The 17110-nt window shown below is 38.9% G+C and overlaps 1 protein-coding gene across 2 annotated transcripts in view; it reads right to left on the bottom strand.

Annotated features, from left to right (window-relative positions):
* Nucleotides 1-17110, bottom strand: part of LOC126095214 (RNA-binding protein 33-like) — a 225247-nt gene that overhangs the window by 132484 nt on the left and 75653 nt on the right. For both annotated transcript variants that reach the window (XM_049909950.1, XM_049909951.1), the window contains exon 6: nt 13936-14057. In XM_049909950.1, coding sequence (XP_049765907.1) covers nt 13936-14057 — 122 coding nt within the window. The remainder of the gene's footprint in view (nt 1-13935; nt 14058-17110) is intronic.

Raw genomic sequence — 17110 nt, 5'->3', positions numbered from 1 at the left:
AAACTGTATGTATAATGTATGCCATTTTTATGTCGTTCATAGTTCGCTCTTGATTAATGTAGACCCATTCTTGCACTGAAATAGCCAACATATGTATGTGCTGATGATGTATACAGAGTGCTAAAAAGAAAGTGTTGAAGATTTTGAGGGGTGTTAGTATCCACCAAAACAAGAACATAAAGTCCAATAAACACGGGTCCTCAAAACTTACTTTCTGAGATAGGCACACATGTTCATAGGGAAGGTTCGATGTGATGTCCTTCCATCACACTTGTAATAGGTGGTGTCCAACATGATTTCTGTCCATGGCAATGCATCTCTCTCTCCCTTGGGGTAACAAATCACCACTCATTGAAATACACCTGGTTGTCATCGTAAGCTGCCATGCATTGAAGACGTAATCCTGCACTATTTGGACATCACTGACTGGGATGGCATAGACTAATGCCTTTAAGCATCCCCATAGCCAAAATCCTACGGGAACCAAAAATGTTGGGGACTGAAATCTGAGGAACGGGGAGGTCAAGGTGTGGGGCCTCCCAGACCTATCCAGCGATCTTGAAATGTCAGCATCAGATGTTCACACACTCTGCAGAGGAAATGTGCTGGTGCATGACAGTGCATAAACCACACCTGTAATCTTTGCTGATAAGGCCAACGAGGGAGGCAATACATTAACAAGAAATTGATGGCAATGAGTCCTGTTTAATCTTCATTGTAGGATGTACAGCCCTAGTAATTTATCACTAGAAACACCTGCCCATACACTGATGTTGTTTATGCCCTCTTTCTGCAAGTGCACAGGGATTTCCATTAGCCTACTCATGCTGGTTATGAACGTCACATGCCATCTCTTGTGAACCCTGCCTCGTCAATCACTACAATCTTCGGCAAAAGCAGTAGATCTGCAGTACACTTCTGTAAGAGCCACTGACAGGACTGCAATCTGCTGTGGTCATCTTCTGGCCTTAGTGCTTTGTTGCACTGAAGATGGTACGGATGCAGCAATTGCTCATGTAGTACCAACTAGACAAATGGAGACTCATGCCTTCTGCTGCTGCCAATTGCCACACACTGGTTATGAAAGTTCACAATGTCATCTCTTGTGAAACCTGCCTTGTCGTAGATTTAGAACATGCTCCTCCATCTGACGTGTGTGGACTGATCAAGACCACCTACTGTTCACCTTGTGGGGTGCTAGAGGACCTGTGTCCTTGAAATGCTGAAATAGTTAGTCGAACAGCTTATCAGATGGTACTGTGTAATGTGAATATTTTTCCGTGTAGATGGCACAGGCTTGCAACTACTTTCATTTGCTAAACTGTAGCAGAAAATCATATCTACCATTTCGCTTGTCGATTAGTACATGCCCATTGCTAACATGAGGAAGACAAAAGAAAATTACTGCACCATTTATGTACAGGGCAATATGCACATCACAACAACAGCAAACATAACAATTAAGCCATTTTTTTAAAAGTTGATACAACTCTACAACACATACCCAGCACTGCTAGAAATTTACTGCACAATAACACACACTAACAAGTCTGAGACTACAGCACCTATAACACAATGCTGACAACACAACTGGTTGTAAACTACCCAATGCTCAGACTGATGTTAATACCAGAGAATGTCAATACAGAAAGACATGCTTACAGATCACTAAGGCTATGACTGTGCCCATACAGTATTTGTCTCCTCAATGTTTATCTTGCATGTCAAGGAGGTGGAGTTATTGTCTTCAACCACTATGGACAAATGTAACGATCTCAGATTGTATGCATTTCCGAACCCATATTTATTGGACTTTTTTTTTCTTGTCTTGATGGATACTACCACCTCTCAAAACATCTGACACTTTTTTTGTCAACACCCCATATACATGTCAGATAGTTTTTATTATTTTGATATATGCTGAAGCACAATGTGAGCAATATGTTAATTTTGACTATTTTATTATATAACTGCTTAACACATGACACGACTCAAATATAATTGTGTGTATATGATCTGCTTTTGCAGTTCACGATATCCCAATTGATAATGGCTATAAGGCTGAAACTACAATATTGGTTTTTATAAATAAATAATTTTACAGTCAAATGTGGAAATGATGTCCTGTTAGAAAAGTTCTCGGCTCCATTTAGATGCTTATCGATGTGTCACAGTGTCATATACCCATGTCAGGAACCCTGAGTCAGGTAATGGGCTTGCCTGCAACAAGGCAAAGGCAAGTACCCACAAGGGCAGTGCGACAAGGTCCGGAGAACCATGGACTTTCAGCATGATGAACATTGTCGTGTCTTCCCTTGTCACAGCAGCAGAGAGAGGTATGCTGTCAGTGGTGCACCATCACCACCAACAACAATGGACACAAAACTGGCACCATGTCATCCTTTCAGACTAATCCTAATTCTGTGTACTGCATCATAGCAAACTTATCCATATGTGAAGGTTCCAAGGAGAACAAATATTATCAGACTACATTCATTACCATCATATGGATCATTTAAAAACATTTTATATATATTTATTGTACTAGGATGCTGCTATTTTTTGAAGCTTTATTCAAGAGTTGTACATTTGCGCAATAAATTTATTTCGGATGCACTACATTTTCAAGGGATATGCAATTATATAGTGTTTTTAGCTTATAAAATTTTTACATTATACATCTGACTGGTTTATAACAGTGTGCGAGTACGTACTTTCATATAACATCGTTGATGTTGTAGCTATCAAATATTTCTGCATATTGTATTTGTAATGCTGAGTGAATTGTTTTTGTTTATTATATATATACTCTTTCTCCACAGCAGATGCTGTTGAGTAATTTTTGAAATTTTCATTTTCTATAAATTTGACAGCTTTACCTGACAAAAATCATAGATGTTGTATGGTTATATATTTATCTTATTCATCTGTGTGTGTGTGTGTGTGTGTGTGTGTGTATTTACATTTCTTCTAAAATGGTAATTTTTGGGCCTTTAGGTATTATATGTAGGATTTTCATTGTGTAGTTATTGGTTTCCATCTTCAAGAGGCAGAAAAATGTTGAGGGATTTTGCGTTACTCTTTCTGGTGTGTTCTCGACATTCTTCCTATTCGGCCTTTATAGATTTATTCAGTTGTTACAACTGGTTTTATAGATATCTGGGTACCTGTATGTTGGTGGTTTTGTTTTATTGGAATGGATTTGTGTTTTTATGTTGTGTGCAGTACAGTTAGCAAATCTCATTGTAGTATTTTTTAATAGTGGATTTAGTTTGTTTGATATATTTCTTAAGTGTATTCGTAGTATATATGCGATTTTCCATTTAGTTGATGTTTCTCATATTAATTTTATGTCAGCATGAATTTGGGCATGTGTGGGATTTTTATATCTCTCTTGTATTTGACTGACTATACTGGGATTAAAACTGTTATGTTGTGCTATGTATTTGAGAGTTTCAAATTATTTCTGAATAGCTGGTTGCTGTAATGGTAGATTACGTAATCTGTTAATCATTGTGCGAAAATAAGCATGTTAGTGTTTTTTTGGATGACAGGAATTTACATCAATAATGTTATCTGAGGTCGTAGTTTTTCCGTAAATTTAAAACTAATTTGTGGTGTTACTGCTTTTTATTGTTAGGTCAAAGAAGTTGATCAATTGATCGTGTTCATGTCCTGTAGTGAATTTCATGTTAGGATGAAGTTCGTATAGTGTTGCATGTATCTGTTGAATTTCATTGTTAGAACTGTCTATTAGCAGCAGAGTATCATCTACATATTGGAAACACTATTTAAGTGTCTTAGTGTGGGTATATGTTATTAGTGCTGAAGATTTTCTGTTCTAAGTTGTTGAGAAATATATTAGCTATTGTGTCAGCTATATCTAACCTACTAGATTAGCAGGAAACTGAATGACCTATTTAAATAAGAAGCCACAACAAGAACTGAGTGTTTCTTGGAAGAAAGTGATTCTAATGATTCAAGCAATGGTGAGAACTATGACAGTGCAAGTGGCACAACAAAAGACAATGATAACTGTAAAGTTTTTGACAATAGGGAAATGTACACAACAAAAAATGTTGATGCGAGAAACATGCTGATGTGACAACAAAGTGTGCTGTAGACTGTTCAAAGGCGAATGACTGGAATCAGGATAGTGAGTGTAGCAAATCACTCTGAAAATGGTACTTGATACATGATATTGGAAATAGTAGCTACAGGTATACAATTTATTTAATTCTTACATTCCATCCTGGATTTTCCACTGTTTGATTTCTATGATAAAATTTTACATAACTTCTTCAAGCGGTATACAAATTTCTGACAATACTGTTGTTTAGTAGTAGTAGTAGTAGTAGTAGTAGCAGCAGCAGTAAAAAAGGTTCCAGTACTCAATTCATGCTGATATGCAGCTTGACACAGCAGATCTGCAGTGCAACAGGAGAATAATCGTAGAGACAGGGAGGGGGGGGGGGGGGGGGGGGGGGGAAGAGGAAGGCTGTACATCGATCCCAGTTTACTCCTCGAGATGATGGGAGGCGGGAGTATAGTAGACACTCCTTGCAGGCTTGCAATCGCCATTGCTTGTGAAGCACATCTTATGTGAAGCCCTGATCTAAGCTATTTAAATAGTTAAATAGTTTGACATTACCAATGGCAGCAACGGTAAGTTCCCGAGACGCATTAACTGCAAAAGTTAGTAGTGTGACTCAGTTTAAGATTTAGCTACAAGAGTCAATGACACAATAATTTGCAAACATAATTGACTGAATGTGTAGAGGTGTTGTTTGAACAAAACATTCAGACTGAAGTAATAAAAGACGTGTTGTCAAACAAATTCAGAGAATATGAACAATGTTTCGATAATAAATGATACGAAAAGGAACAAAATTTAATGGTAAAAATTTAAAAATTGGAAACAGCACTGGAAAAAAAAAATTGGTATGTGGTTTCAAAGCTGAACTGCTCATAACAATTATTGATGACAAAGTTAAAGAGTGGCACAAAACACAGGATAAAAATTCTCAGAATGGAAAAAAGCACAGGCCAAGAAGTTACATGACAAAGTTCAAGAGGTTTTCGACAACTACAAGTCACACACTGACATGCACGTAGTGGAATTAATCAGAGCACAAAACATTGCACTAAATCAACATAAGAAATGCAAACATGAGATTTTGGAGGATACAGGCATGATGCATAAAACTATTAATCAGGAATACAAAAAAGGCATTGAAGCCATCACTTCTGACATGGAAAATGTTAAACAAGAGTTAAAGGAATTCAAGCATACATTAGAGCAATTAGTGTCCAAATCCTCATCATCGATGATTTGATGTGAGAAGAACTCATCTGTTGAGATTGCAACCCAAGTCCAGAAAATTTTGTAAAAACTACCAGCATTACGAAAGCAAAAGCAATAATGATAACATATCAGACAGAGGATGTTAAAATTCAGCACTGGTAATTTTCTGAATGTATACCTGGAAAATGCGATGTACACCAACCAGTCATATTTATAAAGCTTCCCACTGTGTACTGCAAGAGACTTGGACTGAAAATCAGTCAGATTTGTCAGAGGCAATATGACATGTGACACACCACTGTGAGCAACAGAAGCTGCCAACATATGCCAGATATACCCTGAGTCCGAGATTATTTTTGTCAAAATACCAGCCCTGCAGGGTTCAAGATAAACTGTACAATGTAAGATGTGGGATGCTTGACAGATATTTTGGAAAGTGTCTAAACAAAGCAGAGTACTATGACCATGGTGTGCTGTTAAGTTGAAGAGAAACAAACGGTCGCATGCATGATGTGAATAACAGTGAAAGAAATTGACAGTCACATCACAACCATAGGTACCAACACAACCATAGGTACCAACTGGACAACCACAAACACGTTAACTGGAGAGACTGTGATTACAATGTGGGAATAATAACAACCAAATGTTGCACTTGAACAGATTAACAGACATTCAAGCTAGAACAAAGGAGGGAAGACAAATCATGATAAGGAAAACTAAGCACAGTCGGTCATAGCTCCAAATCACTGCTCAAAGGTACACGAAGGGACAATACAAAATCTCTTCCTAAAATCCACAAACCCAATCACCGTGGTCATCTAATAGTTGCTGCCATCAAAGCACCCATGAATGTATATCTGCCTTACTTCATTCATCAACATGTGCAACCTATAGCACAAAGACATCAACTGTTTCCTAGATCATCTGTAATCTGTGTCCATCCCACTCTCATAATACACCTTGCTTGACACCAATGACACTGCTTCCGTCTATACCAACATCCCCCCGTACATGGTAGGTTTGCTGCTGAACATTACGTCAATCAGCACCCATCTGATCCCAAACCTATGAAGTCATTCCTGCTTACCTTAATCAACTTTATACTTACCAACAACTACTTTAACTCTGAGGTCGGACACACAAAGAGATCAGGGACACAGCCGTAGGAACCAGAATAGCCTCCCTATGACAACCTTTCCATGGGTTGCTTGGAGAGGGATTAACATGGAATCCATACACCTTCAGCTCATGTTTTGGTTTAGGTACATTAGTGACAACTTTCCCATATGGACTCATGGTGAAGCTGGCGTGTTAAAATTTTTTGGAATCTCTAAATACATTCTCTTAATAAAACTTCACATGATCCTATCTGAATCCCTTGCCACATTCCTTGATGTTGACCTCACCCTCACCGAGAGTCAGCTACGCACTTCTGTTCAAATTAAACCTATTAACAAACTACAGTATTTAAATTTTGACTGTTGCTATCCTTTCCATATCAAACATTCCCTCCCACAGGCAGCCTGGGCATTCGCGGCAAATGTATTTGTTCAGATGCAGATTCTTACACCCACCATTCTCACCTCAACCTTCACAGGATGTAATTACCCCACCAGTTTAGATCAAAAGCAGATTACCTGCTTCATCACATCCAATCCTGGTACTGTTGATCCCTCAAAAACACAGGAATACACCTCTTGTCACTCAGTACACACAGAATTATCCTGGTCCTGAATGTATTAATCAGCTACTCTGACAAGGCTATAATGACCCAAAAATCATGAACTAAAATGAGGTCAATTCTGCCTGACATTTTGTCCATCAGTCCATCACACCTAGACAGAATAGCCTCCCCTCCCCATCTATGCTCCCTCCCATTTCCATACCCAATGGCTTCTACCTCTGTGATTGCCCTACTGTAAGGTTTGCTCCATGCACCCTCCTACCCCCACCTATACCAGCCTTGCAACAAGCAAAACATACACTACCAAAGGGAGAGCAACCTGCAAAACTACATGCCGTGTACCAGCTGTTTTGTAAACACCGTTTGGTCTCTCACATTGGTATCACCACCACAAAGTTATCAATCAGGCAGAATTGACATACCAAAAGGGTGTAAAATGGCAACGCACAATATTCTGTTGCAGAGCATACTCCACAACATGACACTCATGACTTTGGTGCCTGTTTTACCACACATGCCATCTGGATTCTTTCCCCAGACTTCAGCTCCTCAGAACTCCACAGGTGGGAAGCAGCATTACAACAAATCCTTGCTTCCTGCCACCCACCTGGCCTAAGTTTATGTCAGTTTTCTTGGGCTCAGCACTTCTTCTCAGTAACTATTCCTTCCTTCACTCATGTTTGGTTTTCTATATCTTTTATTTTCTGATCTGTCTATTTTTCCCCAACCGCCGCCTCTACCACATACAATGCACTTAGGTTTCTACTCTTATTAACTCTTGCACAACATTTTGTCAGTAATCTCTGTTCTGCCTATTACCCTACCTTCCACTTCTAAACTCTGAGGTTTTCATATCTCTCCTGGTGCAGTCCCCAACTATCAATCCTTTTTTCTTATCCTGTACGGTAGGTCTCCCTTGCCCTGGGGTTCTCGGTGACTTTTCCAAACTCTCCCCATTTCATAAACCTCATCAGTCCTTTTTCTTCATCCCTCTTCCTTCCCCTTCACCCTGCCTTAACCTTCACACATGTGTGTACTCCTGCCACCACTTGGTGAGTAGATTTTTTATCCATTCAATTACATTATATTTTCAAAAATTGATTATTTTCATTGATTTATTGGCAAATCACTTTGACAAAAGAAACACGGAAGTATACAACATCCAGATTTGCAGGAAGAAGTTACTAGTTTAGAGTTCCATCATTTAGGTTGAATGTAAATGCAAGTGTATTTGCTGCAGCCTTGGATAAAGTACTGGGACAACTATTACATTCATATTGACAATTTGTTATTAGTTGCAACATGGAAAATATATCTGAAATTGATACAAAGAAGTACCACAAAAATTCTGAAGAGCTGAAGCAACAATCGTAAAAAGTCAAATTTTGGAAGGAAGAGGATTAAATTTCTTGGTCACATCATTTCATCAGGAGGAATAACACCCATTAAAAGCAAGATTACAGCAGTACGAAATTTTCCTACCTCACGCAACGAATCAATTAAAATCATTCATAGGACGGCATAGTTCTTACTAAAGGTTTGTTCCAAAGCAGGCACAAAATAGTCAAGCTTTAAGTTAATTGTTAAAGAATGGACAGCAGAAAGCCAATCAGCTTTTGACTTGACTACAAGAGAAATAAGTCAAGCGAAGATGTTATACCACTGATGTTTCAAGTGTTGGATTAAGAAATGTTTTGTTTCAGATTAAAGTTTTATACCATAGGTATTGCAAGCCAAGTTACATTATGAGAAGTCATATACCTCCACCAAACATGAAGCTTTAGCCATAATGTGGGCAAACAATAAGATTTCATTTTTGCTTAGTGGGTAACCATACCAAAATATACAGTGACCATAAAGCATGAAGTTTCCTACTCAGTTGTAAACTACTGCATGCCCAATTACGCATACTGGACATTACCTCTACATTAGTTCTGTTTTGAAATAATTTACAGTAAAGGAGGACAGATGATGATGATGATGATGATGATTGGTTTGTGGGGTGCTCAACTGTGCGGTTATCAGTGCCCATACATATTCCCAACCATTGCTCAGTCCAAACTTAACACATTCATGAATGATGATGAAATGATGAGGACAACACAAACACCCAGTCATCTCAAGGCAGGTGAAAATCCAGGAGAACAGAACAGAGGCACAGATGCATTATCACATTTACAGGAAGGATTGGACGAATCATCTTTGTATATGGAGAGAATGGCAGATCTAAAAGTTTTATTGGCAAAAGATGGATATATCACAAATACTTTCTGAGCCACATGCAAAACACAGATCCTATTTAGTCAAAAGTAAAATGAACTCTGAAAACTGCCCCAAAAAGCAAGTTTACCACCCACTATATTCTGGACCGAGGTGTATTATATTACAAAAAGAGGTATAACATGTTTAGTGCCTGCAGAAGGTGTGATAATGCTGCTACTCAAGATTGTTGGCATGGTATTTGACAGGTCAACAGTGACTCAGTAACAATCAGGGAACAGAACTCTGTGGCTGGAATTAACTCACTGTGCCAACTTAACTACAGGACATATGTGCATGAAAAAGACAACAATTCAGCACACAGATGGTGCAGGTGGCTTATGACTGTAGACAACTCTTGGCATGAGTGCTAGGCTAGGTCCATGGCAGTCTTACTCCACAGGAACACTGCCCTGCTCCATTTACTGCCTCACCAGTAAACACTGATGTCAGCAGGTCTGCCTATATGGTGTAATGCACACACCCTCCATGGCAGTTTCCTAGACCAGTACACTGTTCCTACCAAACCAGCCATTTGCCCCCATCAGGGCGTCCACTACTGAGGATGCTACCCCCCCCCCCCCCCCTCCCCAGGAAAGGCCACCTAGTTCAGACAATGACCAGGCTTAGATCATGACCTCTGCCACAGAAACAGAGACAGTGCTACAGAATCCAGCAGTGGACTGCTCACCAAAGGATGCAACATCAACATTGCTGGCTCCACCGGATGGGGGCGATGCTTAAGTTAAGAGTGAAGCTGCAGCTGAGGGCAAAAATATACTCTGCCTTACAAAAGAATTCTATATGCCATGACAATCATTACTACCACATGTGGACAAGAATTGCTCTGGATCACCAGCTGCCATGAACAACCACAATTCATCCCTAAGGACATGTTCATAGGGACAGTGAAACCAGTCCAGGTAGGTCAGCTTAATTCCACTGATAAAGAATTAGATTAGGTGATCATTACTGACTACCCACCAGAGGTATCTATTATCCAGCTGCCAATAGGTCCTGCCTAGACATTGTCAGCACGTGCTGACCATTCTGCATCATTTTTGGGCATCTTCCAGACCAGAGGGATAGAATGCAGACTCAACATCCCTGTGTGAAACACCATATTAATAATGGGGATCAAACCCCCATCACTCATCACTTATACGGACTGATTGGTGAATATATGTCATTACAGTACTACACAAAAATGGATACAAACTCAAGGAAGCACTAATGAACAATGCAGCTCGTCATCCCAGCTCATTTATAGGCAACCAGTCTAAAGCATTTTCACACTGCCCTTGACATCATGTAGGATTTCTGAAGATCCTCAAACAAATAAGAAGCAGGTACTGTTGACTGCGTGTCTACTTGTCTGGCAGAAATTACTTGAGCCACTGTAGGGAATACCAACAATGGGAAATACATGCCACAGTTACTGCCAGGACATCTGGTACCAATTGCTCTTGCAGCTGCTTCAGTACACTGGACGATAATTGATGTCTCGGGGAGGTTTTCCAAGTCAACAAATGGAAATGACTACATCACCCACTATGGTCTCACTAAGGTTGTACCAACTGCCCAACCTCTAGAAATAGCCAAGTTTCCCGTAGAAAATATAATTTTAAAGTGTGGCACACCACATGTGCTGATCTATGAGCATAAAAAACTGTTTTAGTAAAGATAAATGTCAGATGTAATGATGTAGCATCATCCGCAGGATACCTAACGCCTAACATGTGCAGACAAATGGGTTTACAAAACATTTTATAAGACTTTGGCAGGTATGGTCTTGATAAATGCAGATGTTGAACACAGAGACTGGAATAAGACACTTACTGCCATGACATTTGCATAAAATACAGAAAAGCAGGATATCACAGGATTCACAGCTTTTATCCCTGATCCATGGTTGAGAGGCTAATATAACAATGGATACTTTGTTTCCATTTCAATCTGATGAAGCTTAGGGTGATAACTGTGAAAATCTTATCCCTAGAACAGAAGAAGCATAAGGGCTCACATGCATACGATTTTCGGACACTGAAACATTATAACTCAAACACCAACCAGTGAGTCATAGTGGATTTTTACACCTGTGTTGAAGGCTAAGCAATTAGAAATATTGATGTGCTTTCTGGTCTGTACAGGAGCTTCCATCACTTGTCGGACAGTGCCGACAACATTCAAGGATGATGATCCTACACTGAGAAGGCGAAAGAGCAGGAAATGCTGTCCATATCCTTTGCATCAAGCCCTATGAGAATCCTGAGGTGGTGATCAACAATAGGTGCATAATATAGGGGAAACTTGAAAACCAACCTACATCGACTTTGATACCTGGGTGGAAGTAATCACTCATGAACAATTCAGTTACTACACAGATCAGCCAAAACATTATGACCACTGCCCACCACAATGCTGAGTGCCACCTGGTGGGGTAGCGTGCATGTGATGTGCTAACAAAAGTACGTAAGTGGAGCAGAAACGGATGGGGGATCACCCTAGAAAAGATATGGGCTGCAAATAGGAAAATTCTTTGAGATAAGTAACTTTGACAAAGGGCAGATTATCACTACACGGAAACTGTGAACAAGAATCTTGAAAGCGGTGAAGCTGGTCAAATCTTCATGCACTACTACTGTGAGCATCTATGGGAAAAGGTAGGAGGTCAATGATACTACTGCTACACGCTAAATGGTTTGACGTCCACGGCTCTTCGCTGAACGTGAGGCCTGGAGGCTTGTGTTATCTGTAAAGTAGGACAGATAGTGATCTGTGACATCTCTGCCAAAAGAGCACAATGCTGGTGCACACACAAGTGTTTTGGAGCATACTGTTCACCATACATTGTTGAACATGGAACTCCACAGCAGACCACCCCAAAGTCGTCATAACAACATTTTCAGTTACGATTGCAGTGGGCACATGACCATCAGGATTTGACTGTTGATCAATGGAAATGTGTCAGCTCTTCAGGTGTATCACATTTTTGCTACACTAGGTCAATAGTCTCTCCTACAAACACCATCATCGAGTGAACGCCGGCTCAAAATATGCAGCACACCACGGGTGCTTGCTGGTGGGGGCAGGATTATGCTACAGGAGGTACTGTCCTGTGCTTCCATAAGATCTATGGTAGTAACCGAAGACACACTGACAGCTCTGAACCACCTGCATCCATTCATGCTTGATGTCTTCCCCGCAGCAATGTCATCTTTAAGTAGTATAACTGTCCATGTCTCTGAGCCAGAACCATGCTACAGTGTTTTGAGGAGCATTGTAGTGAACTCATACTGATGTCTTGGTGATCAGATTCGCCTGACGTAAATCCTAAGGAACCCACCTGGGTCACTATCGGGTGCCATCACCACATATGAAAATCAGTGGCTTATTGTTTCCGTGAATTACATAACCTATACATAGACATCTAATGCCACATAGTTCCACAAACCTACAGACAAACTGTCAGATCCCTGCTATGCAAAATCAGTGATGTATTCAGTTCCAACAGCAGACAAAGAAGCCATTAAGCAGGTGGTCACAATGTTTTGGCTCATCAGTGCAAGAGGACACAAAGATCCACCACCACCATGTGAAGAGCCACTAAAGAACCACAGTTAGGAAGTCATAGTACACTCAGAATAGGGAGTTGCTGTTTTGCTAGGGAGGGCGGCAAAGACAAATGTGGTGTATCACATACCTCTGGTTGGCAACATGAACACCAGTTTAATTCTCACCTACTACAAGTATTTATGATTTAACATTTCTGACTTCTGCAAATTTCTGATCATTACATATTACTGAATATCGTAAATTGCTAGAACATTCTATGTATGTATCAATACGAGCACTCTCTGCTGTAGTAAGCAGTTCACCTCAGTCATTTGTACCCAATAAAAGTTCTTTCAGTGTAAAGTGTTAGTTCTTGCTGAAGACCCCGCTCTCAATTCTGTATTCTAAATGGCAATATCTCTAGACACATTTCAACACTATCATTGAAAACAGGGGAATGTTGTTTGCTGTTTTGCCATACACTGCAGCACGCCCAGAGTCTATAACCAACAGGAAGCCTAAGGCAAAGCCAAAATTCAATGGCATATGATCAGTGTCACAAAGAGGATGGCACAGCAGTGCTGGAAATTGCTTCAAGAGGAATACCAGTGACATGCAGCTAATGCCTCTGCCTACTCAGCTTTTTACTTACTATAAAGTATCTTTCCTGTAGATTTTGTCTTAAAGAAAGCATTTCAGTCACAAAATTTGTGATTTACGTGTAAAAATTCATTGTAAATCACTGATTGATTCTGCCTCACACTTTTACTCATGGAATAATTCTCAGTAATACCTACATTTGACAATTGATCTGCAATCTGTGATGACACAAACACAACTGAGCTCCACATCATTTGCACAACAAACTGCACCAACTGCTACCTCTGGAGACCTGACCAGTAGATCTGTATGTTTGACTCATTACTTTCCCAGCACACATTGTACACAAATTTACTATGATGACTGAAAGCAGTCACCTTACAGGGCAAAAAGAAAGGTGGATATAATGATAAAAATTCTCATATCTCTGCACATAAAATAATTTATCTTGTGGCAGCCATGGAAATTAATGTTATTTTCAATGTACATTTTAATAATAATATTTAACCAGTTTTAGACTGAAAATTACCTGGCGAAATCGCTGATTCAAGCCACCACGCATGTTAGATCCCGACTGTCGCGAATAAGCCCATCCTTTCTTTCCTCTCCATTTCCTCTTTACATTAACATCATCTGAAGGAATTACACTATCTGTAAACACAAGAACTTTTAATAAGAACATATCCGCAGAACTACACATACATATTCTACTTCTCCAAGTAACAAGAAATAATATACAAATGATTTTTTTGTTTAAAAAAATTGGGGGAATGTGAGGGATTATAAAGTTCAGTCACCATATTTTATCAACCTGTAGGATAACATAAAAATAAACTATCTTATAATGAAATACATATTTCAAGTAATTTCTGAACCATTTTCTGTATCATAGTATAATGATTGTTCAGCCAAACAACTGAAACTACAAAAGTTCTGTACAAGTGAAAGACGCTCAAAGACAAATGGCAATCAATCTTGAACATCAATCAAACAGTTTTCTGCCTTAAGGGTAAGACCAATTTGTGTAAAAGGAGGTACACAATAGCCCCGTTTTTAAATTGCCAAAATTTTCCTAATGTTTACAGCATTTTTTTTCACCAAATCTCTTATGTTCATAATGTTAATTTGCACCCGCTTTCACAAAACATAATAAATTTCCTAGCACTTTCACTTAATGAAACGACATTCACGAGTAAAACAATACGTTCAAATGGCTCTGAGCACTATGGGACTTAACTTCTGAGGTCATCAGTCCCCTAGAACTTAGAACTACTTAAACCTAACTAACCTAAGGACATCACAAACATCCATGCCCGAGGCAGGATTCGAACCTGAGACTGTAGCGGTCGCGTGGTTCCAGACTGAAGTGCCTAGAACCGCTCGGCCACACCAGCCAGCAACAATGTGTGATTTGCATAAAATGGTGCTGGAATGGCATTTGTCTTCAGGTAATGCTTGCAAACATTAAACAGTTAACTTTTTGGAGCCCTAGAATCCCTAGTTCTGAACTGCAAGAATTCATTAGAAGTTGAATCAATTTGTACCGTTAGTGCTTTGCCTCCCAACACTGTCATATTAACAATAATTATACTGCGTGTAGCATTCCCCATTGTCATGAAGTCATACTCAAGTCAAATCACTGAATGAAGTGTTGTTTAGGGCTAAATTGTAGTCTGACAGTAAGGAAACTTGGCAACGATATGAAGCAATTTTTGAGGTGGCGATTAGTCTGGCACCTAACAGCACAGCTTAATTTTTTGTGGGTCAAATGAGCAGCAATGATATTTATAGCCATGACTGTCATGCAATTCTGATGGTCCTTTCAGAAAAACTCTGAGTTCTGAGATGTTATGTTGGGATCCGACAGATAAGCTAAAATTTAACTGCACATTCGGTTTACCATGCCCTAGAGAATTATATTTCATTACGTTGCCATGTATCTTTATACCTGTAATGGCATGATGACATTTACCAAAAGCAATTCTCTGGTTGGCTCCATCATCTAAGATAATCAGTCAACATCCACCATTGTCAACTGCTATTCTGCATATCACATTTAAAAAAAAAAGTTTTGCAGCATATGGCCTAGTATGTTTTATGATTTGAAGTAACTGATCTACTTCTTATCTGCAGTTTAGAGTCATACCTATGAAGGCAACACACGTGCGTATCTCGTAATAACTTCTCGACTGCATATAAAGTTTCACCAAAGGCAGCAGTGAATGTAGTACAGAAATATATTTCTGCTGCATAGGGAAACATTCCATGTGGGAAAAATATATCTAAAAACAAAGATGATGTACCTTACCAAACGAAAGTGCTTGCATGTTGATAGACACACAAACAAACCAAACATACACACAAAATTCATGCTTTTGCAACCAACGGTTGCTTTATCAGGAAAGAGGGAAGGAGAGGGAAAGACGAAAGGATGTGGGTTTTAAGGGAGAGGGTAAGGAGTCATTCCAATCCCGGGAGCGGAAAGACTTACCTTAGGAGGAAAAAAGGACAGGTATACACTCGCACGCACACACACACACACACACACACACACACACACACACACACACACACACATATATCCATCTGCACATACACAGACACAAGCACACATTTGTGTGTATGTTTGTGTGTCTATCAACATGCCAGCGCTTTCGTTTGGTAAGTTGCATCATCTTTGTTTTTATAAGAACTACAGTTCTGAAACATCTGATACAAAAATAGAAACTATCAATGAGTTTGTGAAATAACAAACTTATATAAAATTAAGGTCTTTGAATTCAGAGCCAATACAATTAATAAAATGACTCACTAATGTTTTATAAAGTACACGCTTAAAAAGTAATTATCCACCATTGTACACACCAGTTTTTGAAGACCCTTCAAAATCAAAACTGCAAAAGAGGGGTTCCACTTAAGCTCTTCAAAAACTAAATAAATACACGAAAAATAAACTAGACATGGATATTGTTTGGTTACATAATTTTTCAAATAATTGACTGTAGTACATGACATAGCATCAAACAGCAATATTCAACATAAAACTATGTATACTTTTGATTATATATCTGAAAAGGAAGTACAAAATTTTCTTTTGCTTCAGAGCAAAAACATCTTAAGGGAAGTTAATACAGAAATTTTTTTTTCACATTTTTCGATTCTTATCGCATTATAAAATTTGCAATTTTCTGAATAAAATGATAGATGTAACACATAAACTCACATGAGAAGTTTTTTTTTTTTTTATAATATAATCTACAACGGTTGAAGATGTTAAAATTTTTACATGCATTACTTCAACATCGAATAAAATCATTAATTTTTAAATAGAAGGCTGTGGATTGCTGTGTTATAAAGGTTAAATTGTGTGTTTGTATTGGTAGCACTGTCAAAAACAGTATCATATAGTTTCATAGTATAAACATGCATTGTATGTTGACGTGCTAATGTTTTTCTGAGGAAAAGTGATGAATAGATTGGTAAATCTCACAAAGAGTAAAGTATGAAGCCAAAACGAAGTGTTTATAAGAAACGTGGGTTTCATGGTAATAGATTTTCGAATAAAGGGAAACATTGTGTTCAACATATGGCGTGTGAAGTTACAGACAATGAAATACAGGCAAACTCATCAGTATCTAGAGAAACACCCATTAGTGTTTCAAAGATTAAAATAAAACACTGTGATACACAGTTTTCTCAAAACA

Source organism: Schistocerca cancellata, chromosome 8 (genome assembly GCF_023864275.1).
Source record: "Schistocerca cancellata isolate TAMUIC-IGC-003103 chromosome 8, iqSchCanc2.1, whole genome shotgun sequence".
NCBI lineage: Eukaryota > Metazoa > Arthropoda > Insecta > Orthoptera > Acrididae > Schistocerca > Schistocerca cancellata.
This window is presented reverse-complemented; position numbering and strand designations above follow the sequence as displayed.